Raw genomic sequence first — 25,332 nt, forward strand, 5'->3', positions numbered from 1 at the left:
CACTGGCTGATGAATTGCCATGGCATGATCTCTGCTTTGTTTGCTTTCCCAGCTGCCAAAGAGGACGTGACTTGGTGATGGAGGCTTTGCTGGAGAGAATGCAAAAACAAGGGCATGGAGGGTATGTATACCACCATTTACAATGCTCTCTCAAACTCATGCAGCTTCACTTTTATATCGGTTCAAATCCTACAGTCCTTTGGTTCGCTCCTTAGTCAGACAAAATCTCCTTTGCTTATTGTGACAGCTAGGAGCCACAAGTAGGGACCAGGACCCATTTTGCTAGGAGCTGTAAAGGGTGTTATGTTTGAGTAAGGTCTTTAGGATTTGGCCAGTAGGGCCTGATCGTGTATCATTAACTTCAGTTGGAGCAGGTGCAGGGCCATAGTGAATTGCTTTTCCAAATAGTCCCTGGCTACAAGCCTTTGTTGTTTTAATAGCTGGCATTTCTGTACTATTATCTTTCTGCAAAATCTCTGTTATATTTTTCAGCCTTCTTACAAGTTATTCTACTGCTAAGTGCAGTTATGGCCATAAAAGTGAATATGTAAAAATGGCACCACCTTACTCTGTGGATCTATTCCAATCTGCTTACTTTACTGATGGAAATACGGCTAGCACTGCATGCACCTATAGGAGAGTGAGCTGGATTCTCTCCTGGCTCGCACAACATCAACAGATCTTAACTAAGTTCCAGTTGCAGAATCTTGCTGCAGCCAGGATAAAAACATAATGACTCATAGACTTTAAGGTCAGAAGGGACCATCGTGATCATCTAGTCTGACTTCTTGCACATTGCAGGCCACAGAACCTCACCCACTTCAGATCCTAGGTTGAGTCAGCAGTGCTGGTAGTTGAACAAGCATCTTTTTTCTTGTCAGTTGAGCAAATAGGACATAAAAGTAATTGTTCCATTTGTCTCAATGGCATGCCACTTTTATATTCCTTTTTCCAGAATTTGCCCCAGCTCTGAAGATGGCAAAGACTTATCTCTTTGCCAAGTAATGGTTTCAGAACTTGGATATGAATTGTACAACTACTGTCACTGAGTGGGAAATGTTCTTAAGGACCATAATTACTGCTTAATGTTTGGTCAACTCACAGGACAGGGTGAACTTCAAACTGAACTGTGAGGCTGGCTCCTTTAAGAACAATTGGCATTCCCTATAGAAAAGCTGTCAAGTTTTGAAGTGTACGGACACTCCAGGGAGACAGAGGAATTTCAATCCCTTGACCTATTGATTTCCATTTCTTTTCAGTCCTTCCTATTTGACAAGCAAATTAAAGGGGTAAAGATCAGTATGGAGTTCACTTCTCTCTTGGGCTCCATCTTGCAAGCTTTAATATTGTCCCAAGCGTAGCAGCTTGTAAGGTTTCAGAGAAGTTAGTTGATTTGGCTTCAGTGATTACTGCACCAAAATTGAAATTTCAGCATGTCTAGGGAGCTAACTCTCGCCAGTAGACTGGAGATGTTTTATTCTTCATTACGGTGTTGTTATCCACCCTGCTTTACTTAAGTGTTTGTCAGCATTTATGTGATAAACCTCTATTTTCAGGAGCTGATAAGTTAGCTGTAAGATTTATCTGTGTTTGGAACTTGGTTCAAAAAAATTTCTGCTTGGGGACTGTGGACTGTCCAGGCTGTTTCCTGCGGAGCCCGTGGGACCGTTGTGCCCCTTAACTCTCCAGCCTGGACTGTCCCTCACAATGCTGTGCCAGTGACAAGCAGCCAGTCCCTACAGGTGCTGTGATCACTCAGCTATCAGCATGTGGAGACTCACACCCAGCTAAATTGCTTGAATGCTCTCCAAGCCACTCATGAATCATACACAAAGAGGCACCAGCCAATCACCCCAGACCCCAGCCTTGCACCCCGGAAATATATCATCTTACAGTGCTCAAGACTGCCCTGAACGGTGCAAACTCATTAATTAGTTCACCACTCCTACAAAGGGTAGTAGATGTGCAACAGCCATTGTTAACCTGAACTGAGATTCCCCAAGCACTTCAACTGAAAACACACAGTTTTAGATAAAATATAAAACAGATTTATTAACTACAGGAAGATAGATTGTAAGTGATTATTAGTAGCAGGCATAGAGACCAAAGTTGGTTACATAAGAAATAAAAATAAATGTGCAGTCTAAATTTTACAAACTATGCGAGATTTGAATCAAGCAGTTTCTCACTCCATTAGATGTTCTAGGCAGTTTACAGCTCTTAATTGCCTTCCCAGCCTGGGACCAGTCTCCCCAGTTCAAAATCTTTGTCTTCCAACAGTCTTCCAGGTGTTGAGATGGGGGAGGAGAGAGGCCAGGTGATGATGTCATTGTCCCTCTTTTATACTTTCTTCCAGCTGCTAGAAAGATCCTTGCAGTGACATGGGCGTTAGGCAGCCCTCATTGCATAGGTTCCTTTTCTGAGTTTTTGGCAGAGTGGATTCTTCTTGATGGGCCATCAACACCTGTCTGGCCAGTGATAGCTGCTTCTTTGTTGCCACTGAAGGGCTGGCTGTGGGTGTCTTCCAACCTCACATGTTTCAGTAACACACACATATCAAAACTTCATAACTTCAGATACCATGATAGTACATACAATTCAACAGGACATTAATGTTCAGCAGATCAAGACTTCTTAAATGATACCTCACAAGGCATACTTTCCACAAAACATATCATAATCATATCACAGTGGTGAATATGGGGGTTCCAGGGTGCTATTTTGAGATAGGTTTCAGAGTAGCAGCCGTGTTAGTCTGTATCCGCAAAAAGAACAGGAGTACTTGTGGCACCTTAGAGACTAACACATTTATTAGAGCATAAGCTTTCGTGGGCTACAGCCCACTTCTTCGGATGCATTTAGAGTGGAACATATATTGAGGAGATATATATACACACATACAGAGAGCATGAACAGGTGGGAGTTATTTTGAGATAGTGTCATAGGAACAAAGTCGTGTGTGTTTGTTTGTTTTTTAATTACAAAATGTGAAAATCCCATTCAGTTAACTGTGCATTATCCAAGTGTCAAAACACACAGGTTTGTACAGTAACTCCTCGCTTAACGTTGTAGTTATGTTCCTGAAAAATGCTACTTTAAGCGAAACGATGTTAAGCGAATCCAATTTCCCCATAAGAATTAATGTAAAGGGGAGGGAGGGGGTTAGGTTCCAGGGAAATTGTGTGTGTGTGTGTGTGTGTGTGTGTGTGTGTGTGACACACACATACACAGTATAAGTTTTAAACAACTTAATACTGTACACAGCAATGATGATTGTGAAGCTTGGTTGAGGTGGTGAAGTCAGAGGGTGGAAGAGGGTGGGCTATTTCCCAGGGCATGCCTTACTGCTAAATGACGAACTAGCACTTGGCTGAGTCCTCAAGGGTTAACACATTGTTGTTAATGTAGCCTCACTCTCTACAAGGCAGCACAAATGGAGGGGAGACAGCATGGCAGAGAGACAGAGACACACACCATGTGTGTGAGAGAGAAACGTGCATTGCCCCTTTAAGTACGCTGACCTCCAGTCTAAGTACATTGCCCTCTTAAGAAGATCAGCAAGTTGAGACAGCAGCTGCTGCCAGCAAGCTCCCTCTGTTCTGAGCCCTGTCGTGTGTCTCGCCCCTCCCCCTCCCCCCCGCGCTATGGAAATGGGGTAAAGGAGCGGAGGAGGAGGGGGACACCCTGACATCAGCACCCCTCTTCCCCACCCCTTGCACAGCAAGCAGGAGGCTCCCGGGAGCAGCTCCAAGGCAGAGGGCGGGAGCAGCACACAGCAGTGGGGGGAGGGACACCTGAACTGCCAGGCAATTGATAGCTTGCTGGGCGGCTGCCCCACAGGGAACTTAGAGGAGTGGGGGGCTGCTGATCCACCCTGGTTCCAAGCCCCCACTGCTCTTTCTGCAAGCAGTGGACAAAGCAGGCGGCTGCCAAAGAACGTTATAAGGGAGCATTGCGCAACTTTAAACAAGCATGTTCTCTAATTGATCAGCAACGTAACAATGAAACAACGTTAACCGGGACAACTTTAAGTGAGGAATTACTGTATTTATAGGTGCTTTTTGTACTCCGTGAGTAAAGAAATGCTCCTGTGATTAAATAAAGAGAGGTTTTGCCTTTAATTTAAATTGTATAGGCTATTTGTCCTGGCTGAGATTTTTATAAGTGCTCAGCATTGGACTAATTTTGCTCCCATTGAAGTCTGTGGTAAAACTCCCTTTGATTTCAGTGGATCAAAGTTAAGCCATGCTAAGCGCTTTTGAAAATTCTAACCCTTGGCTAGTGTCTTGACCTGAAGAGATGGGGGGAAAATAAGTTATTTTGTTTAGAAGTGCAAAGTACTACATGTGCGTTTATGGTAGGATCCGTAGCTAATGCAAATCAGTGTGTCCACTGGCTTCAGTTGGAGCTATGGGTGATTTACACCAGCTAGGGTTCTGGCCTCTAATGTTTGAATGCTCTTTTTAGTTTAGTACACAAAGAAAGCATATGTCAACACGGTAGTTCTAGCACATAGGTGAGGAACCCCCTGTGATCCTGAGCTATACTAGATTGCCTGGTTAGCTGCCACAGTGTTAAATAATTCTCTGCTTATGGCTTTCCTTGATGAGGAGAATGTTACACATTTTAATGTTGCCCTAATTACTGTGCCTGCCCCTACTACCACTCTAGTCAAGGAGTTCAGTTAGCCTGTTTTGGTGAAGGTGCCCATCATCATGGGTGAGGGGGGTTTATAAGAGTGGAGGGAAGAAGTACTCTTGTTGGGCTAGGTTCAGTAGCTCTTTTGTCTACTGTGCGGTTTTAGCAAGCTGTCTTCCTGCCAGCAGAGGGTTCTTGACGTCCTGCGAGGCAGAGCTGCAGGAGCTGATGAAGCAGATCGATATCATGGTGGCTCATAAGAAGTCTGAATGGGAAGGGCAGACCCAGGCTCTGGAGACCTGCTTGGAGATCCGAGATCACGAGCTTTCCTCTGTCAAGACTCTGTTGGCTGAGAAACACAAGGAGGTACAGCCCCAGGCTCACTCTATCTAACATTCAGTGATATTCCTGTGCACATTGTCCTTCAATATAGAATATACAAAGGCAGCATAAATTTTCATAACGTTCATTGTCTCTGCACAAAAATGTATCCCCGTCAGTCACTGTTTTGTCAGTAGGGTGACCAGATGTCCTGATTTTATAGGGACAGTCCTGATTTTTGGGTCTTTTTCTTTTATAGGCTCCTATTACCCCCTGTCCTGATTTTTCACACTTGTTGTCTGGTCACCCTATTTGTCAGAAGCATCTTGTTTTTTGTTGCTGTTTTATTGATTAAAGCTCAGAAATTAAGTGGTGAAAACTTCAATGAAAAAATGTAAATGTGTAACATGTCAGGTCTGTTAACCCTGCGTCAGGGGAAGCAGGGACCTGCTTCACAACTGCAGACTGCCTGTCATTGGCAAAGGAATGAGTCGTCTAACTCCCAGTGTTATTTAATGGAAACTGGGTGCCTAACTCCCTGTTTGAAGAAACCAGCCTGGACTCTCAAAGCCCCTGGTGAGATCCCAGAAACACTTGCTCTGGTCACAGAAGTCAAAAGCAGACTGAATACTTCCAATCACAAGGGTAGTGAGAAAGCTAGTTGCTAAACTGCATCAAGTGATGATCCAATGTTTCCAAACTGATTTGTTTTTGAGGGCTGAGGCATTGGTTTTGTGGGGTTTCAAAAATATATGTAACAAATTCCCGTGTCAGTACTATACGGATAGATCAAGTAGCAAAGCTTCTGTGGTTTGTGTTTATAATGATATTAAACTTAACTCATTTTACAAGGAGCAATGTTGCACCTTCTCTTGAGTGCTAGGAGATGAAGAGGACTGTGGTGGGCTATGGGACTCTCTCTGACCTTTAGCTGTACATCATTTATTTTAAAATATTTTAAAAATCTTCCCTCCCATTGTACAGCTTCTTTGTCCTGTTTGTTCCTTGTCAGCACATTGCCCTCCCCATAAGTAGCATGTTAGCTGCACTCCAGGGATGTGGGGAAGGCATTCAAGTTTTAACACCTTGGGACTGGAATTTGCACCTTCATCACAAAACTTGTTGGTGACTGAGTATATACATTGTGTTTTGAGTGCCTTTGTCACTGTGGAACTGCAAGTATTTCTAGGGTTCCTAAACTACATGTAAGTATGTACATAACTACTAGTAGATCTGTGTAGAATCTAGGTTAACAAGACAATGAGCAGGAGAAAAAAGAGATTCAGGTAGCTTATATTGGTAACATGCTGGGAATTTAGTTTTTAATGCCCTACCCTCTTCTCCAGATATTAATGATTGACAGGGTATGTATTAGGATTAGCATGTCCAGAATGCAGTTATTTTGTATCAGGCCACTAGTATTCACAACCAGTTTGAATGAAGTTTCTTTGTACGGGTCATGATCACACTTTTACCAGTTATATTTCACTGAAAACTTTTGAGAGATTCCCTATCACCAGAGACAAACTATACATTTCTTAGGCTGAGATGTGTTTGTAAATATATATATATAATTTATTTCATTGCCCAAATCTTTGTTCCTTTTCAGACATACAATTAGACAGGTCTCTGCCCTGGAATTCTGGGAAAGGGAAAGGATGTGAGGAAGAAAGAAAATGAGTTTAAAGGCTTTTTTTTTTTTTTTTTTTTATATAAGGAATAATCTCCCATTCACCTGTTTTGAAGCCTATTTTCTTTTATTCCTCTCTTCTCCCCTCCCCGCATATAGAATTTGAAGAATTTCTTCTCACTCCCTGCAGATGAATCAGCAGAGGTGGCTATCTTTGTTGCTGACAAATAGCTTGAAATGAAATGAATCTGATCAAAGTGCCCCTCCCCACACACCCCCAGTCACCTTTTGGCATAAACTGAGTTTGGCAAATTTCAGCCCAAAAGATGCAAATTTCAGAAAACTGATTGGCTGAAAACAAGGGGTTGAAATGGAAGCAATTCTGCAAATTTAGGTCCCAATCCGGCAAAGATTTAAGCCCACACTTAAACTGATGTGTGGTGAGTAACCCCATTGAAACCAGTAGGACAATAGCATTTCTTGGGGCAGGACCTTATCTGTAACAGTTGCTACTACTTATACTATAATGTGTGTTTATGTGTGTAATATATACTATGAAATTAAAATACGGAAATCCTTCAATTTCCTCCTCTACTGGCGAGCCAGCCAGCTGTGGTGGAGTCTGCTGCTTCTGTGCTGATAGTCACTGTGTTGTGTTTTAACTCTTTCTTTAGGTCGGTAGGTTGCGCCAGCAGTTAGAACACACGGAGCAAGACAAACAAGGCATGTCTGTAGAGTATGAACAGCAGCTGAAGAAGTTTCAAGAAGAGGTGGGTGTTTCAAGTTTCAAGATGAGATGAGATTTGGTGTTGAAACACCAGTCTATGCCTTGTGGTCTGACAGATTAAATGTTTCATTTCATCACTGTCCTTTGACTGCTGTGATTTTCTTAATCCTCCCTTCCCCACTTGGGTGCCAAAACAAGAGGATTGATTAGCAACAGAATAATATTTTACATTTATGTAGCACTCTTCATCTCATTCCAAAGGATCTTAGTGCTTAACAAATTACTGTGGAAGTGGAAATACTTGCTGTAAACCAGAGGTGGGCAAACTACGGCCCACGAGCTACATCTGGCCGGCGGGACCCTCCTGCCCGGCCCTTGAGCTCCTGGCCCTGGAGGCTCGCCCCCGTCCCCTCCCCTGCTGTTCCCCATTCCCCGCAGCCTCAGCTTGCTCTGCCGCCGGTGCAATGCTCTGGGCGGCTGGGCAGCGAGCTCCTGGGGCAGCACCGCTGCAGAGCCCGGCCTGACCCGGTGCTCTGTGCTGCGCGGTGGCGACGGTGTGGCTGGCTCCAACCGGGCCAGCCACCAGTGCTCCAGGCAGCGCAGTAAGGGAGCAGGGGGTTGGGTAAAGGGCAGGGGAGTTCGGGGGTGGTGGTCAGGGGGTGGAGGTGTGGATAGGGGTTGGGGCGGTCAGAGGGTGGGGAACAGGGGGGTTGAATGGGGGCAGAGGTCCCGGGGGGGCAGTCAGGAATGAGAGGGGGGGTTGGGGGCGGGGGGCAGTCAGGGGCAGGCATTCCAGGGGCAGTCAGGAAGGAGAGGGCGGTTTGGATGGGGGAGTGGGGGCAGTCAGGGGCAGGGGTTCCCGGGGCAGTCAGGGGACAGGGAGAAGGGGTGGTTGGATGGGGCAGGGGTCCCGGGTGGGCAGTCGGAACGGGGAGCTTGGATGGGGCAGGGGTCCCGGGGGGCAGTCGGAACGGGGAGGTTGGGTGGGGCAGGAGTCCCGGGGGTGGTGGTGGATAGGGGGTGGAGGCTGGGCCACAACCCCCTCCCCTAACTGGCCCTCCATACAATTTCCGAAACCCGATGAGTCCCTCAGGCCAAAAAGTTTGCCCGCCCCTGCTGTAAACTGAAGTCAGGTCCACACTGTAAAGTTAAGTTGACCCAGCTATGTTGCATAGAAGTGTGGAAAAATCCACACCCCTGAGCAGCATAGTTAAACTGACCTAACCCCTGCCATGGACAGTGATAGGCTGACGGAAGAATTCTTCCATCCCCCTAACTATTGCCTTTTGGCGAGGTGGATTAACTATGGCGATGGGAGAATCCCTCCCGTCGTTGTAGTGAGTGGCTACACTGAAGCACTATAGCCGCGCAGCTGTAGCGTTTCAAGTGTAGACTAGCCCTTATTGTGGCTACTTTCAGGTGTGTTAAAAAGCTGCAGAAGTTTTCAGCCAAGGTTTCCTGTCTTCTCTCACCCCAGCCACCCCTATGCTTGTGCTTACGTTGCTATGTATACAAGCAGTTGTTCTCCCAGCATAGCATGAAATTTAAAGAATGCACAGCTCTGCAGCTGGCCTTTTTCATGTGAAATAAACATGAGATGATGACTTTTCCTACAGCAGAGATATACCTCCCTCCAGAAGTAGAGTCATGGTGGCCGGGAGAGAAAGTGACAACCATCCACCATGTGGTATACTGACTCCACCAGTGCATGGGCATGTGTCAGGGGATTTGAATTAGGCCAAGGGTACCAACCTCCTCCTGAAAATTGCTATGGAGTCTGTCATGTCCCTGTAGATCAGAAATACTCTGTGTTTTACGGTCTCCTACAAAATCTCTGTATCTCCTTATCTTTATCCTGCCGCCCATTATGGTAGTCTGTGAGCACTTGCCATGTAAAATGGGTTCAATTTGGTAGTGACAGAATATCATTATTCTGGTGGCTTTTCAGAAGCTAGTGTGAAGTCAGTTGATTTCGGTCCTTTTACCAGTGGATGGGTGTCCACATTCCAGAGACCAGCATGCCCGTTGATATCTCAGGGGAAATTCTAGCTGTTGAATCAGCATAGAGCCTGACCCTCCAGGCCAGGGCTGAAGGAGATTGGCAGAGTGCGTGGGGGGCGGGTGTGTGTGTATGGAGTTTTATACTGGTTCTGCCTGTATTCTTGTTCTTTGAAGATGACTTCATTCTCCCAGGCATGTTAATATCACTAAATTTACTTGACAAAGACCTTTTAAAAAGAGTTCCACACTCTTCATTCCACAAAGGACGTCCTGCCCACTGTAATGCAACAGATGCTGAGATTTTCTGCAGGTGGGCTGACAGCATTTCATGTAAGTGCCTTAGTGATTACTTCTGTTTCCATTGGCTTGTCAGTAGTGTGGAGCTAAATGCCAGGAGAGGGCAGCAGTGCATTGACCTCTTATCTCTGGAGGATTGGGCTCAATTCCTGCTTACCGTAGGTCATAAGTATAATTAATTTGGTAGTCTCAATTTAGTGTGCAGAAGACATCTATCCTCATTTAAAACCCCCTTACATTTCAACATGATGAACAGTCTTTGTTCAGGAAATGTCCCCACTGGAATAATAGAGATGCTGCTAGGCCAGACTGAAGTGCGTTAGGAGATCCGTCTTAAAGCTCAGGATTGGAATCACAACTGTGTTGTAGTCAAGACTGAGGAGCATTAGTATTGAACTCAAAAAGGGATAATGTGGTGGGGGTTAGAACTGGAGGCTGAGGAATCCTGGGGTCTAATCCCCGAACTGCTTGCTTTGTGTCTGTAGGAAAGCCTCACAACCTCTTCCATACCCCAAGTCACCCATCATTATAAATGGGATAGTTGATATTATATATTCTATAAATCACAGGGATGTTGCAAGGCTAAATCAATATTTATAAAGCTCCGGCTCCCACTCAGCAAAGCGCATAAGTATGTGCTTAATTTTAAACGTGCGCGTAAGTCCATCCCTGTTCAGCAAAGCATTTAGGCACATGTTTAAGCACTTTGCTGAATCAGGAGATCTTCTTCTGAAAGGAAGCATGGCTTTGTGGGTAAAGCACAGGACTGGGAATCATGAGATTTAAGTTCGCTTCCTGGCTCTGTTCATGTGTTTCTTTTATAACAATGGGCAAGTCACGAACTCACTCTGTGCTTCATTTTATCCATCTGTAAAATGGCGATATTTCCCCAAGTCACAGGATGTTAAGAGTTTTATTTCGTCAGTGTTTGTAAAGAAATTAGATAATCAGGTGGCAAATGCTCTGTTTAAGTTCAAAATATTTGATCAAAGGTGCTATTTAAATGCAAAGTATTTATTATTCAAGTTTTTAAATAAAATTAGAATTCTAGCAATAGATGTGGGTGACATTCTTTCTTAACTTTCTCCAGTCAGTGGGGAAATTTATGACCTAGCTAAGTAACCAATATGACAAGATGAGTGGCTATTGTATCGCATTCACTGGGATTTCATGATTGTCTTTCACCCACATCCTTGATACGTTTGTAGTCAAGCCTCGCAGCGTTCTGTTTCTCTTTGGGTGCTGTCACTCCACGTTTCTGTAACCCATATCTGCTCAGCAAGGTACTCTGTCAGAAGTTTATGAGCCGGTACAGCCTTGGCTGACAGAGCTGGATATTGGGTATTTTAGCTCAGGCAGTAATGGCTCCTGCCTTAAGTCCATAGGACCGAGGTTCAATTCCTGCTGATGATGATCCACCCAGCAGGGCACCACCGTGGCACAATCCAGCATATTTTGATACATTATGGAGTACATATATTACTTTTTGTTTATTATACAGCTAGAAATCTTCTGCCAGCCAGATGGTCTTGGTTTGAGGGAGTGTATCTATAAAATGACTTTGTCCCTTCCTTCAGAATGCTTCATTAATTTAATGCACTGTGACCTTGGCCAGCATTATCAAAAATTGCATTGATTTCCTTGCAGCTAGGCAGGCTGAAGAGAAGCTATGAGAAGCTGCAGAAGAAACAACTGAAAGAAGCTAGGGAGGGTCCCAAGTGCCAAGGGGATGACCGGTCCGAAGTGAGCAGATTGACTAAGAAGATAGAGGTCTGTGGATAATAGCAGCTATGGCCATGGTTCATACAAATCAAACTGACCGTTTCAGGTTCAGTAGCAACTCTGAATGTTTAATAGGCAAGTGGACTGTGCATGCAAATACTTAGTCCACTCACCCCTGCATTCGCTGTCCTTGTGTTCTTGTGGGGCAAAGGTCGTTTCTGCACTGCTCCTGTCATGATGCTGCCCAAATTGATTGGGATCCCATGTGAGTTCATGAACATTGTGTCCACCAAGATTTTATAAAGGAGCGGGGCAAGCTGTCACAGGTGTGTGTGTGTGGGGAGTAGGGGAGAACTGTTTGAAAATGTAAAAAGAAACATATGGTTACTGTTAAACATATTTGTACTGCACCTAGGACAATGGTGCCCAATCTTTGTTGGGGCTTGCTGCTATTTTAATACAGTTAATAAATGATATTATTATCATGGATTAAATCAAAGGTGAGTGGATGTTTTAAGGACAAGACCGTATGTAAAGGTAGAAAATTCAAGTGCGTTGGTGTTGTTGCCACAGGGTTTGGAGGAAATTCTCTGCATGAGTGTTTTCCAAGTCCAGCTTGTCTTTAATCTTACTACCATGATGAGACCAGCCACATTCTCTCATCTTTGATAGCACCACTCAGAACTTGGTAACGAATCTCCCCAAAACACCTCTATGAGGCAGTGTCTGATTTCTGAGTTAAGAATTATTGTTACTTCACTCAGCAGTAAAAAAAACCTTACACTGTGCTGTGGCATTGCTCTCTTCGAGTTAAAACCTTAATGTCAATTACTGCTACTTACAGATGTTGACTGCTGATTCATGACCAGCTTTACAGATTTGCTGTCATAGCATTAACAGTTCTACTTCCCTGTAACTTTACAAGAAAAGGCTGCTACTGAACTGACTAAGTTTGCAAGTATGCATTAAATGCCTGGCTAATGGTTTCCCTGCTGTGGAGGAAGGCCCACAAGTGTATAGTGGGGGGGACAGGGAACATTAGTGAGAGTTGGGAGGGGATGATCTTGACAACCAAATGGGTGGTAAACTCCAGGTCATCCCAATTGTCCTTGCAGGAGTTCCGTCAGAAATCTCTAGACTGGGAGAAGCAGCGGTTGCTTTACCAGCAGCAGGTGGCGTCACTGGAGGCCCAGAGGAAGGCTTTGGCTGAGCAGTCTGAGCTCATTCAGGTACAATTAATCTGTGCTGAAAGTTGTTTGCAGTGACGAGCTAATGAAATCCCTCAAGTGTGAATCCACTTCAGATCGCAACTGATATGAATTTATTGGTCCTAATGGAGTGAACTCGTCTATACAGTACAAGCCGTGAAAGATCTGAAGTCTGTTAATGGAGGCTGGCTGAATCTTCCCAATGGCTTCCGTACACTCAGTCCCACTCATAAATATTAGCAGGGGGAAGATAGTAAGATGATGGTTTCTGGGAGTGGGGGGAGATTACAGGACATGACTCTTTAAAATAACTTTTCTGACATGTCATGTTCAAAGCTATGTACCTGCCAGTCCTCAGCTGTGTAACTGAGGGGGGGAGGGATAGCTCAGTGGTTTGAGCATTGGCCTGCTAAACCCAGGGTTGTGAGTTCAATCCTTGAGGGGGCCACTTAGGGATCTGGGGCAAAAATCAGTACTTGGTCCTGCTAGTGAAGGCAGGGGGCTGGACTCGATGACCTTTCAAGGTCCCTTCCAGTTCTAGGAGATGGGATATCTCCATTAATTATTATTATTATTTAGCTATACAGAAGTTGCTCTTTGAAAATAGTCTTGTCATACAAAAGGCACTTGCCACACGGTAGCAAAGTAACAGCAGTTTCTAGCTCTGTTTTTGAGGCTCTTAAAACAGGAGCAGAATGGTGCTGTTGTTCCTGAAAAGTTAATCCATTCTCTGAGCTAGTGCTGCTGCAGTAGTCTGAGCTGACCCAGACCCCAGCTGTGAAGAAGCTTACACTGACACAATCACAGCAAATGCTGATAAGAAGCTCTTGTTGGGAGCTTTGCACTTAACGGGTACTGAATTGCTGCTGAGTGGAAGCTCTGGCAAGGAGGAATTTTGCAGTTTGCATTGACAGGATTGGAGCTGGCACTGATGGTGCTTTGTGAGGGGCCAACACTAGCCGATCCACAAATGCCGAGTGGGCCTTTGAGCAGAAGGTTTCACCACTGCTGTCTTTGTCCTTGATATTTCAGTCTTCTGAGGAGAGACGTGTCCTTGGAGCACTGGCCAGTGTGTTCGATCACAGTGTAGCAGAAAAACGGGACATTTAGGTTGAAATTTCCAAAGCAGTCTCAGGGACTTAGTCTCATGTTTGCCATTAAAGGTGATGGAAGATGTGTGCCTAAATCCTCACGACTGGTTTGGAAATCTCAACCTAAAAAAATAAAACCTGTCATAAACACATCCTCACAGCATTTTCTGTTTGTTTGTTTTTTTCTGACACGGGGTTGGATGAGATCTGCAGACCCACGCACACTCTTGCCCCCACCCAACCCAACCCATTAGTCAGCGGTGCCATTTTTCCAGCTAAGGACTACTGGATTCCCTTTTGTCACTGTAACTGCATAGGTTACTCTGGAGTAGACCTTGGCTTTCTCTTGCCCAGTGAGGAGTGCCTTCCCTCCACCCCTGCCAGCCTAATAAACTAAAGGCCAGCAACCGAAACTGGGTCTCCTACGTGGCACCATAGGACATTATGGCTAGGCCTTTCCTTTGTGGGTCTTAACTTTTACTTTCAGGCTTTCCCTTATTGCAGAAACTGTCCATGAATTCAGCCAGTCTGGCATGTTGGTTTCTTGGGCCATCATGGCCCAAAACATCATATGTTTTTACTTTCGTAGCCATTGCTCCTTGTGATCCAGGTTTGTGTATTGATTGCCAGGGTAACGACAACATTGCGTATATTGGGCACTACATTAAAAAGATGTTCAGAAAGTGAATATGATGTGGCTCATTTGTTAAATTACATCAGTCTTCAAATAATAGGGAAGGTATTGTTTGCCAGTGATACGTTTAATATAATTATTCTATTCCTTTCCTTTCTCTAATTTACATTTAAAACAATAAAACCTTCAAATCTCAAGAAAGTGAGTGTTCTAGCTTCTAGTACCAGAGAATCACTGCATGAAACAGAACACGACTGGCTGTTCCCATCACTCCAGTTTCTAACTTCGATTTGATTCCTTTTCCATCTGTCAGGAGTTGCTCCCTGTCTTCATGTGGTATTACCAGATTCGCCTGGCTTTCTAGCTCATATATGGCTTTCCAAATCTGCTTCCACTTTGTCCTCTGGCTAGATCTAACCCCTGGGTTGATGAACAGGGAAATTAGGCTGTTTTACTGTTCATTCAATCTGTAGGGCAGTGTGGGTTGTCTGCTTTAGAGATTCTCTTTCCTTAGATGCCCTCAGAACCTCTTTTGGAATCATAAGGATCCCGTCAATTCCTTTCTTCTCCCCACCTCAAAGTCTGCACCTATGTACAGTCCTGAGGCAGCGCCTCCTGTTGTTCCCTGAGGGGCAGCGCTGCTTTCAGAGAAAATGGCATGTTGCATTGAGAAGTATTAGTGTGGAGCCTTCATGAAGCTTCAAATCTGTTTATTTCACCTCTCTTTATATGTAATTTAGCTTTAACACAGCAACATCCTCTGTCAGCAGACTCAGCTCACCAATCGGAAGCAGGTGCTGGAATCTGTGCAACTGGCCAGCCAATCGGAAATCCAGCATTTAACCAGCAAGCTGGAGCGAGCCAATGATACCATCTGTGCCAATGAGCTGGAGGTGGAGAGGCTTAACATGAGAGTGGATGACTTGACTGGAGCCAGTCAGAAGATTCTGGAGGATCACCAAAGAGTCCAAGAAGAGCTGGGGCATTCTAAGAAAATGCTTGAGGTTTGTGAGAAGTAGCAGTGAGAGCTGTCCATGGAGGATGTTGGGGGTAGTTCAGTGCATTCCCTTACCATCTCGAGCTGAGATTATCACCTGGGAGGTACAGTCACCCTAGAGATTCTCCCACCCTTCCATCCATGCCTTTGTGTCAGGCTCCAAGCTGGCCACGAGGCCGGCTTTGTACCCATGTGGCATTGTGATCCCATTACCTATCTAACACTGAGGGCTTCTTTTGGCATCTGAAAATTCATCTCCAGACCAGCTATACTAACTGATTCTGTCCATCCCTGCGACAGTCACTTCCATTTCCGTTCTTGTAGGTATTACAGGAGGAGAAGTTGGAGCTGAGAGTCACTCTGCAGTCCCAGGAGGATTTCATTAAGAGCTCAAAGATGCATCAGGAGCAGTTACAGAAGGAGCTGGCCAGCATAACTGAAACCCTGCACAGCAAGGAGCTCCTTATCAGGTCTGATCCTTGGCATCTAAACGTGGTTGGCCATTACCCCACTAAATAATGTAGATCTGTGACCTTGAGTCACTCTCTGGGGCTGTGGAGCCCTTTCTGTATGCTTGGAGTCTGAGCTCATGGCTGTTGTTGTATGCGGTAGGGGGACACTGTAAGGTAAGGGTGCCCGTTCTTCATTTCATTTGCCGCATGTGTTAAATTGTATTTGCTTTAAAAGCAATCGGCATCTGAACAGTAAAGTAGTATTGTAAATACAGAGGGATTCAGCCTTGCCTCTTTGGTAGGTTTCCTGAGTCAGTGCGTTGTGTTTGATTCCCTTTCTGTGTATTTCAGGTGAGTAGTGGAGAGAGAAATCATACTTTGGCCACTAAATGTGCTCATTGAAGTCAGTGAAAAGGTCCCATTAACTTTAAGGGCATGGATCAAGGTTTCAGCAAGGTGATAATGATTGTGGCAAAGGCATCAGCACCTTTCTGCCTTGATACTGGTGGAGAGAGACACTGAAGTATACACAGGAGACTTAGGAGCTATGCCTTTCCCTGCAGCAGGGATTACTGAGCATCTGCCAGTGGGATTGAAATTGCTGAGTTGTGTTGGTTTTTTACTAATTTGGTGGCGGCCTGTCATAATCTGACTGAATTCAAACATGGGCTTGTCATCAGAATGAGACACTTGCGGCATCCAGAATGTCCACAGATGCCACATTATAGCATTACGTTTTGGTGGATTTTGTAGAGCTAGAGTAGAGACAAGATGGGTGAGGTAATGTCTTTTATTGGACCGCCTTCTGTTGTCAGAGAATAGAAAATATCACAGTTCTTATAGCAACACACATAGGGGTGAGGTGTGTCAAGAGACTAAGGCCTTCTGGGATGGTCCTGTGTTTGTGTATAGGTCACTGGAAGAACACCTGCGTGAGAAACAGCTGTCACAAGAGTTCCCAGAGCTGGAGCACGTTCTCCTGCAGTTGGATCTTGCACAGAAGAATGAAAAGAACCTACAGTCAGAGGTGGCTCGTCTTGAGGGCAGGTAGAGGACAACTTCAAAATCCAGTAGCACACAGACAATATGGCACGTATAATGTCTTATTCACCAGTGCTGTTAACCACAGTAGAATCGTCCAAACCACTAGTATTTTAAGAGTCCACAGAAATCCGAGTCTAAAATCTTACCACAGTGGGATGTTAGGGTTGGTTGGTTTGTTTGTTTTTTAAATATACCTTTTAGGCTTTTAAAAATATTTTCTTTAGTCTGCTTAAACATGTCATTTTCCTTTGTAATGGAGAGGGAAATCTTTGTTAAACTAAACAGACAGACAGCTGCTGGGAGCTACATCTCATCTTTCCTGTTCTGAGTAAAAACTGTGATGGGATTTCTCCACTGATGGATCTGTAGAGATGATCTCAGGTTTACAAGGGAAGTTGGTAACTTTCCTTGGGTAAGGAAAAGAGAAATTGCTGTGTCTAATCAGAAAAGATTGCAGCAGTCTTGGTCTGTAAAAATGACTTTGGTAGAGAGGATAGATGTGTGAATGCCGGTTTCCTGAGACCACCTGCATTGTGGCTCATAGGGGTGTTTTTAAATTGTGATTTTTTTTGTTTCTGCCCCCAGCCTAGGAGCCATAAATGCCAGGTGTATACAGCTGAGCAAGGAGCTGATGGAGAAGTGCAAAGAGCTGCGGGTGATGGAAGAACACCACTGCCAGGCCAAGGCTGAGATTAAAAAGGTCAGACCCCTGACTTTTGGAGGAGGGGGAGCGAGGCTTGAGGACTAGGTAGCACAGCTGCCCACAACACCTCTCAGTGTGCTCTGTATTAGCAAAGCTAAGAAAGGGATGAAAGAACAGAGTGTGTTGTGGGGGAAATGGTTGCCCCCATAATGAAGGGGTGGGAGAGAACTGAGGATTCCACATGCAACTGACCCTTACGTCTCTCTTTTTTTTTTTTTTTTTAAAAACCTTGAGTGGAAGAGAGTAGGCTTGGTCTGTGCTTTTAAAAGTGGCAGTGGATGGCTGACGGAAATTAGCAAGGGAAGGGCCTCACTGAAATAGCAGTTCTTCGAGTGATTGCTCATGTGCATTCCAATAGGTGTGTGCACGCACTGCGTGCACGATCATCAGAAGGTTTTTCCCCTAGTGGTACCCGTCGGGTTGGCTGTGGAGACCCCTGGAGTGGCGCCTTCATGGGGATGTATATAGGTCCCTGCCAATCCACCGCCTGCTCAGTTCCTTCTTACCGCCATTTACAGTTGCATTCGCAAGTGGCTACCTAGTGGTTCCCTTTTCTTATTTGTAAATAGTTAACTGATAGCTGTATAGTATCAGGGGGTAGCCGTGTTAGTCTGTATCTACAAAAACAACAAGGAGTCTGGTGGCACATTAAAGACTAACAGATTTATTTGGGCATAAGCTTTCGTGGGTAAAAACCTCACTTCTTCAGATGCATAGAGTGAAAGTTACAGATGCAGGCATTATATACTGACACATGGAGAGCAGGGAGTTACTTCGCAAGTGGAGAACCAGTGTTGACAGGGCCAATTCAATCAGGGTGGATGTAATCCACTCCCAATAATAGATGAGGAGGTGTCAATTCCAGGAGAGGAAAAGCTGCTTCTGTAATGAGCCAGCCACTCCCAGTCCCTATTCAAGCCCAGATTAATGGTGTTACATTTGCAAATGAATTTTAGTTCTGCTGTTTCTCTTTGAAGTCTGTTTCTGAAGTTTTTTTGTTCAATGATAGTGACTTTTAAATCTGTAATAGAATGACCAGGGAGATTGAAGTGTTCACTTACTGGCTTATGTATGTTACCATTCCTGATGTCCGATTTGTGTCCATATATCCTCTAATCCCACTGAGGAATACCAAAAGAGACTACACCATCTGCTCAAGAAATTCCCAGCAACAGTACTGGAACAAATCTACATGGACACACCCCCAGAACCCCGACCAGGGGTATTCTATCTGCTACCCAAGATCCATAAACCCGGAAACCCTGGACACCCCATCATCTCAGGCATTGGCACTCTTACAGCAGGATTATCTGGCTATTTGGACTCTCTCCTCAGACCCTACGCTACCAGCACTCCCAGCTATCTTCGCGACACCACCGACTTCCTGAGGAAACTACAATGCATTGGTGTTCTTCCTGAAAACACCATCCTGGCCACCATGGATGTAGAAGCACTTTACACCAATATTCCACATGAGGATGGACTACAAGCTGTCAGGAACAGTATCCCTGATGCAGCACGCCTGGTGGCTGAGCTTTGTGACTTTGTCCTCACCCACAACCACTTCAGATTTGGGGACAACTTATACCTTCAAGTCAGTGGCACTGCTATGGGTACCCGCATGGCCCCACAGTATGCCAACATTTTTATGGCTGACTTAGAACAACGCTTCCTCAGCTCTCGTCCCCTAGTGCCCCTCCTGTACTTGCACTACTTTGATGACATCTTCATCATATGGACCCACGGAAAGGAGGCCCTTGAATTCCACCTGGACTTCAACAATTTCCACCCCACCATCAACCTCAGCCTGGATCAGTCCACACAAGAGATCCACTTCCTACTACACTACAGTGCAAATAAGTGATGGTCACATAAACACCACCCTATACCGGAAACCTACTGACCGCTATACATACCTACATGCCTCCAGCTTCCATCCAAGACACATCACACGATCCATTGTCTGCAGCCAAGCCCTAAGATACAACCGAATTTGCTCCAACCCCTCAGACAGAGACAAACACCTACAAGATCTTTATCAAGCATTTGTAAAACTACAATACCCACCTGGGGAAGTGAGGAAACAGATTGACAGAGCAAGACGGGTACCCAGAAATCACCTACTACAGGACAGGCCCAACAAGGACAATAACAGAACACCACTGGCCATCACATACAGCCCCCAGCTAAAACCTCTCCAGCGCATTATCCACGATCTACAACCTATCCTGGAAAATGATCCCTCACTCTCACAGACCTGGGGAGGCAGGCCAGTCCTCGCTTACAGACAACCCCCAAACCTGAAGCAAATACTCACCAGCAACTACACACCACACCACAGAAACACCAACCCAGGAACCAATCCCTGTAGCAAACCTCGTTGCCTACTCTGTCCCCATATCTACTCTGGCGACACCATCAGAGGACCCAACCACATCAGCCACACCATCAAGGGCTCATTCACCTGCACATCCACTAATGTTATATATGCCATCATGTGCCAGCAATGCCCCTCTGCCATGTACATTGGCCAAACCAGACAGTCCCTCCGCAAAAGAATAAATGGAAACAAATCGGACATCAGGAATGGTAACATACATAAGCCAGTAAGTGAACACTTCAATCTCCCTGGTCATTCTATTACAGATTTAAAAGTCACTATCATTGAACAAAAAAACTTCAGAAACAGACTTCAAAGAGAAACAGCAGAACTAAAATTCATTTGCAAATGTAACACCATTAATCTGGGCTTGAATAGGGACTGGGAGTGGCTGGCTCATTACAGAAGCAGCTTTTCCTCTCCTGGAATTGACACCTCCTCATCTATTATTGGGTGTGGACTACATCCGCCCTGATTGAATTGGCCCTGTCAACACTGGTTCTCCACTTGCGAAGTAACTCCCTGCTCTCCATGTGTCAGTATATAATGCCTGCATCTGTAACTTTCACTCTATGCATCTGAAGAAGTGAGGTTTTTACCCACGAAAGCTTATGCCCAAATAAATCTGTTAGTCTTTAAGGTGTCACCAGACTCCTTGTTGTTTTGATAGCTGTATAGTAGTTTATAGTTAGTTAAGATTACTTTGAGGGACTCTCCCCCACCCTCGTTTTCCCCAGGCACTGGGGCATGCCTCGGTCGCAGGAGTTTAAGCTGTGCGAGAGGTGTGCAAAACCTATGCCCAGAGACGATCCGCATGCTGCTTGTCTTAAGTGCCTAGGAGAAGGTCATCAGACAGACAAGTGCCCAATTTGCAGGAGCTTTAGACCCAGGACTAAGAAAGAGTGGAACTATTGTTGAAAGCTTCTCCTGATGGAGTCGGCCCTCTGCCCTCAGCCAGTACCGGAAACGGCACCGGCATCATCGGTGCACAGCGCCCCAGCCTCGGTGCAGGATGCCCCGGCACCAAGGAAGGAGCATCGGCACCGCTCCCTGGCTCATAAGACCAGATCTAGCAGGCAGCACCGCTTACAGTCCCCAGTACCACATAAGAAAAAGAAGGCGAACGGGGTCGTTCCCCCGTTAAGAAGCTGCGAGGGGATTCCAGCGGGGCGGCGTCCCACGGCGAAACACCCACAGCTTGGTCCTCAAGACCCAGCATCGTTGACTCCAGCCCCAACTGGAGGTCTGTCAAATCTGGTGCCGGTGGACTCCCCTCCACGCCAAATACCTGTGAGGCAGCATGGGACCTTATTGCATGACGGCGCAGTCCCTGGCCCCGCAGATGTGAGCTCTGGCACCACTGCAGATGCCGGCCCAAGTTAAGGCACTGTCAGCGGCACTGACGATGGCACCGTCTGCAGCATCTATGACGGTGCCACATATGGCACCATCTCCAGCACCCTTCACGGCAGCGATGGCAGCACTGCCCCCTGTTCGTCATCACGGCAAGCCCACGATGTTACAGCGCCACTCCCTGGCACCATCAGGCTCCTCTCCCCCTCCCCCGTGGTCGGGTTCAGAATACTCTTCTGAGTTGGAGGCTGAGTTTTCTGTCTCCTGACGCAGCTGGTACTGCTCGCGGTCCTGGCACTGCAGAGTTGTGGACTCGTCGGCACCGGCGGTATCCTTGCTACCCCAGTGGCAGGGCCCAGTACAATGGCCCTTTTGGACTCCTTGGGCCTATCATCGGGGTCAGGGCTCTAGGGCCGCATCGGTGGCGTCTGCACACTGTGCCTCCCCCCCAACACTCCCCCCAGCAACGTTGATGTCTTGCCACACCCCCAGGGCTCCAGAGGACCCCGCACAAGACAAGGACTCTGGGCCGTCACACTCAGGCGCAGCACCCGAACCAGCGCCACCAGTTGTACTGGAGCCACCTCTCGTCATGGGGGGAGCAACGCACTCGACCCAGCTTCCAGGGAGCCAGAAGGGCAGGAAGACCTGGTCCCACGGGCCGCCGCCTCCTCCTTGCTGGACGAGGCGGTGGCAGGCATCACCACCACCCGGCCAGAAATGGACACCAGGGGATACCGGGACCTTCTTAGGAGGGTGACCCTAAACCTCCAAGTGGAGGAAATCACGGAGGAGTTGGACCTAATGGTGGACATCCTTGCCCCAGAGGGTCCATCTAGGTTGGCCTTGCCCCTGATAAGAACGATCCAGAACACTACTAGGGTGCTCTGGCAGACTCCGGCCTCAATATCACCCACCGCTAAAGGGGTGGTGAGATGCTATTTTGTGCCACCGAAAGGGTATGAACACCTTTTCACCCACCCCAACCTGGAGACTTTAGTGGTCGATGCGGCAAACCATAAGGAGCGACAGGGGCAGCCAGGTCCCGCTCCAAAGTCACAGGATGCTAAGAAGCTGGACCTTTTTGGCCGAAAGGTCTACTCAGCTGGGGGGCTCCAGCTTCGAGTGGCCAACCAGCAAGCGGGACTCAGCTGCTATGCTTTCAATTCCTGGGGCACATTTCAGGAGTTTCAGGAGTTGCTCCCGGCTGACTCGCGCAAGGAGTTTAATGTGCTTCTCAAAGAGGGCAGGGTGGTCTCAAGATCCTCCCTCCAGGCTGCGTTAGACGTGGCAGACTTGGTGGCTCGGACTATGGCCTCTGCCATTACAATGAAACGCAGCGCGTGGCTGCAGCTGTCTGGGATACCACAGGAGGTCCAGAACACGATCCAGGACCTGCCCTTTGACTGTGCAGACTTGTTTGCCCAAAATACGGACTCTTGCTTGCACAGTCTTAAGGGCTTGTGGGTGACTCTAAAGTCTTTGGGGATCCACACCCCTGCATCCCAAAGACAGCCATTTAAGCCTAAGCCCCTGTCCCGCTTCTATTCTGGGCCCCCAAGGCGAGACTCGTGCAGGAGATGGGGCAGGAATAATAGGAGGTGCCCGTCACAGTCCTCCTCAGGCCAAGGCCAGGGTTCTTCCAAACAGCCCCTCTGGCCCGAAGCCAAACTTATGAAGATGCGCCCGAGGACAGAGCACCAGTACCAAGCTTGGATCCTTATCCCCTCTTTGTGAATTGACTGTCCCACTTCTACCGTGCTTGGTCCCAGGTCACGTCAGATTGCTGGGTCCTGAGCACGGTGGATATGGGATATTCTGTTCCCTCCCACTCCCCTTCTCTGTCCCTCTTCAGGGACCCTTCTCATAAACAACTCCTGCAGGAGGTGCAATCGCTCCTCGCTCTAGGGGCAATAGAGGAGGTTCTTCAGGAGTTTGGGGCAAGGGGTTCTACTTCCGCTATTTCCTCGTCCCAAAGGCCAAGCGAGGGCTCCAGCCTATCCTGGATCTGCGAGACCTCAACACATTCATAAGGAAAGTGAAGTGTCGTATGGTCTCTCTGGCCTCCATCATTCCTTCCCGGGGGACTGGTATGCCGCCCTCGACTTGAAAGATGCATACTTTCATATCTCCATTATCCCGGCCCACAGACAGTTTCTTCGCTTTGTGGTCAGTGGCCAGCACTACCAGTTCAGGGTGCTCCCGTTTGGGCTTTCGGCGGACCCCTGGATATTCATGAAGTGTATGGCGGTCGTGGCAGCCTTCCTCCGCAAATGTCAGGTGCAAGTGTTCCTGTACCTGGATGACTGGCTCATCAAGGCCAAGTCGCAAGCATAGGTTGCGGAGCATGTGTTTCTGGCTCGGGCCACATTCCGCAGATTGGGCCTCATACTGAATGTGCCCAAATCCACACTGGCCCCGACGCAGAGAATAGAATTCATAGGAGCTCTCTTGGACTCCATGCAGGCCAGGGCGTTCCTGCCTGAGCTGCACTTTCAAGCACTCAGGGACATTATCAAAAACCTTCGCCAATTCCCCACAACGACGGCCAGAAATTGCATGAACTGTTGGGGCATATGGCGGCCTGCATGTATGTTGTCCAGCACGCCAGGTTGCGCCTTCGGCCTCTCCAGGTGTGGTTGGCGCAGATGCACAGGCCCAGCAGGGACCCACTGGACAGAATAGTTACCCTCCCCCCTTGCATTCTCAAGTCTCTCCGCTGGTGGCTGCAGCCACAAGTGGCCTGTGCGGGAGTACCCTTTGCCAAACCCCAACCTACGCTATTGCTGGTTACAGACACCTCGACGCTCGGTTGTGGAGCGCACGCAATATCAGAACTCAAGGCCTATGGTAGCACGCAGAACTATCGCTGCACATCAATGTAAGGGAGCTGAGGGCAGTTCGTCTGGCATGCCAAGCGTTCCAGGCCCTCCTGCAGGGCACATGCAGAGCTGACGGACAACACAGCGATGTTCTATATAAACAAACAGGGTGGTGCTCGCTCCTCTCCCCTGTGCCAGGAAGCCCTCGAGCTGTGGGATTTTTGCATCGCCCACTTGATGCACCTAGAGGCGTCGCACCAACGAGCTAACCGATTGCCTCAGCTGCTCGTTTCACGGTCACGAATGGTCCCTCAGGGCAGACATCGCGCTCTTGATTTTCCAGAGATGGGGCTTTCCCCATGTAGACCTATTTGCGACGCGGAGCAACAGGTAGTGCTAGCGGTTCTGCTCGTTTCTGAACCACAGCCCAGGCTCCATCGCAGACACCTTTCACCCTTCATGGACGAGTCACCTGCTGTACGCATTCCCGCCCTTCCCACTCAGACACAAGTCCTCCTCAAGACTCACCGGGACGGGGCTTCATAGCGCCAGCGTGGCCCCGCCAGCACTGATTCACTATGCTGTTGAATCTCTCAGTGGACAGGCCACTTGCCCTTCCCGTGTGCCTGACCCTCATTACACAGGACCATGGCTATCTCCAACACCCCAACCTGGAGTCCCTCTATCTCACGGCGTGGAAACTCCATGGTTGAACCCACTTGAGCTTCAGTGTGCAGACCCAGTGAGGGACGTCCTGCTGGGAAGTAGGAAACCCTCCACTCGTGTCACGTACCTGGCAAAGTGGAAGCACGTTGCCATCTGGTCTCTGCAGGGGGCAGCCCTCCGCAGCAAGCGCCAATTCCCCTTGTTTTGGACTACCTACTATACCTCAAGCAGCAGGGGTTGGCAATATAATCTCTCAGGGTACACCTGACTGCCATTTTGGCCTTCTACCCGGGGGCAGCTGGTAGGTCAGTCTTCGGCAATCCCAGGTGGGCTGGTTTCTCAAGGGCTTGGACAGACTTTATCCCCAGGTGCGATGGCCTGTTCCACAGTGGGACCTCAACCTGGTCCTGTCCGCGCTCATGAGGCCCCCTTTCGAGCCCATGGTAACCTGCCCTCTGTCCTACCTTCCTGGAAGGTGGCCTTTCTGGTGGCCATAACCTCGGCCAGAAGGATCTCCGAGCTCAAAGCGCTGACTTCCGAGCCTCCCTATACTATCTTTTCTAAAGACAAGGTGCTGTTACGCCCTCATCCCGCGTTTCTACCAAAGGTAGTCTCCCAGTTTCATGTGGACCAGGACATTTTTACC

General features: G+C 47.3%; 1 protein-coding gene across 1 annotated transcript in view; it reads left to right on the forward strand.

The window, feature by feature from the left end:
• CEP63 (centrosomal protein 63) overlaps positions 1–25,332 on the forward strand; it is a 44,836-nt gene that overhangs the window by 7,659 nt on the left and 11,845 nt on the right. Inside the window, exons 2-10 of the mRNA XM_065410262.1 lie at positions 53–121; positions 4,827–5,004; positions 7,264–7,359; positions 11,262–11,384; positions 12,452–12,565; positions 15,040–15,273; positions 15,591–15,736; positions 16,631–16,765; positions 17,348–17,462. Coding sequence (XP_065266334.1) covers positions 78–121; positions 4,827–5,004; positions 7,264–7,359; positions 11,262–11,384; positions 12,452–12,565; positions 15,040–15,273; positions 15,591–15,736; positions 16,631–16,765; positions 17,348–17,462 — 1,185 coding nt within the window. The 5' untranslated portion in view covers positions 53–77. The remainder of the gene's footprint in view (positions 1–52; positions 122–4,826; positions 5,005–7,263; positions 7,360–11,261; positions 11,385–12,451; positions 12,566–15,039; positions 15,274–15,590; positions 15,737–16,630; positions 16,766–17,347; positions 17,463–25,332) is intronic.

The sequence above is a fragment of the Emys orbicularis genome, chromosome 9, assembly GCF_028017835.1.
Source record: "Emys orbicularis isolate rEmyOrb1 chromosome 9, rEmyOrb1.hap1, whole genome shotgun sequence".
NCBI lineage: Eukaryota > Metazoa > Chordata > Testudines > Emydidae > Emys > Emys orbicularis.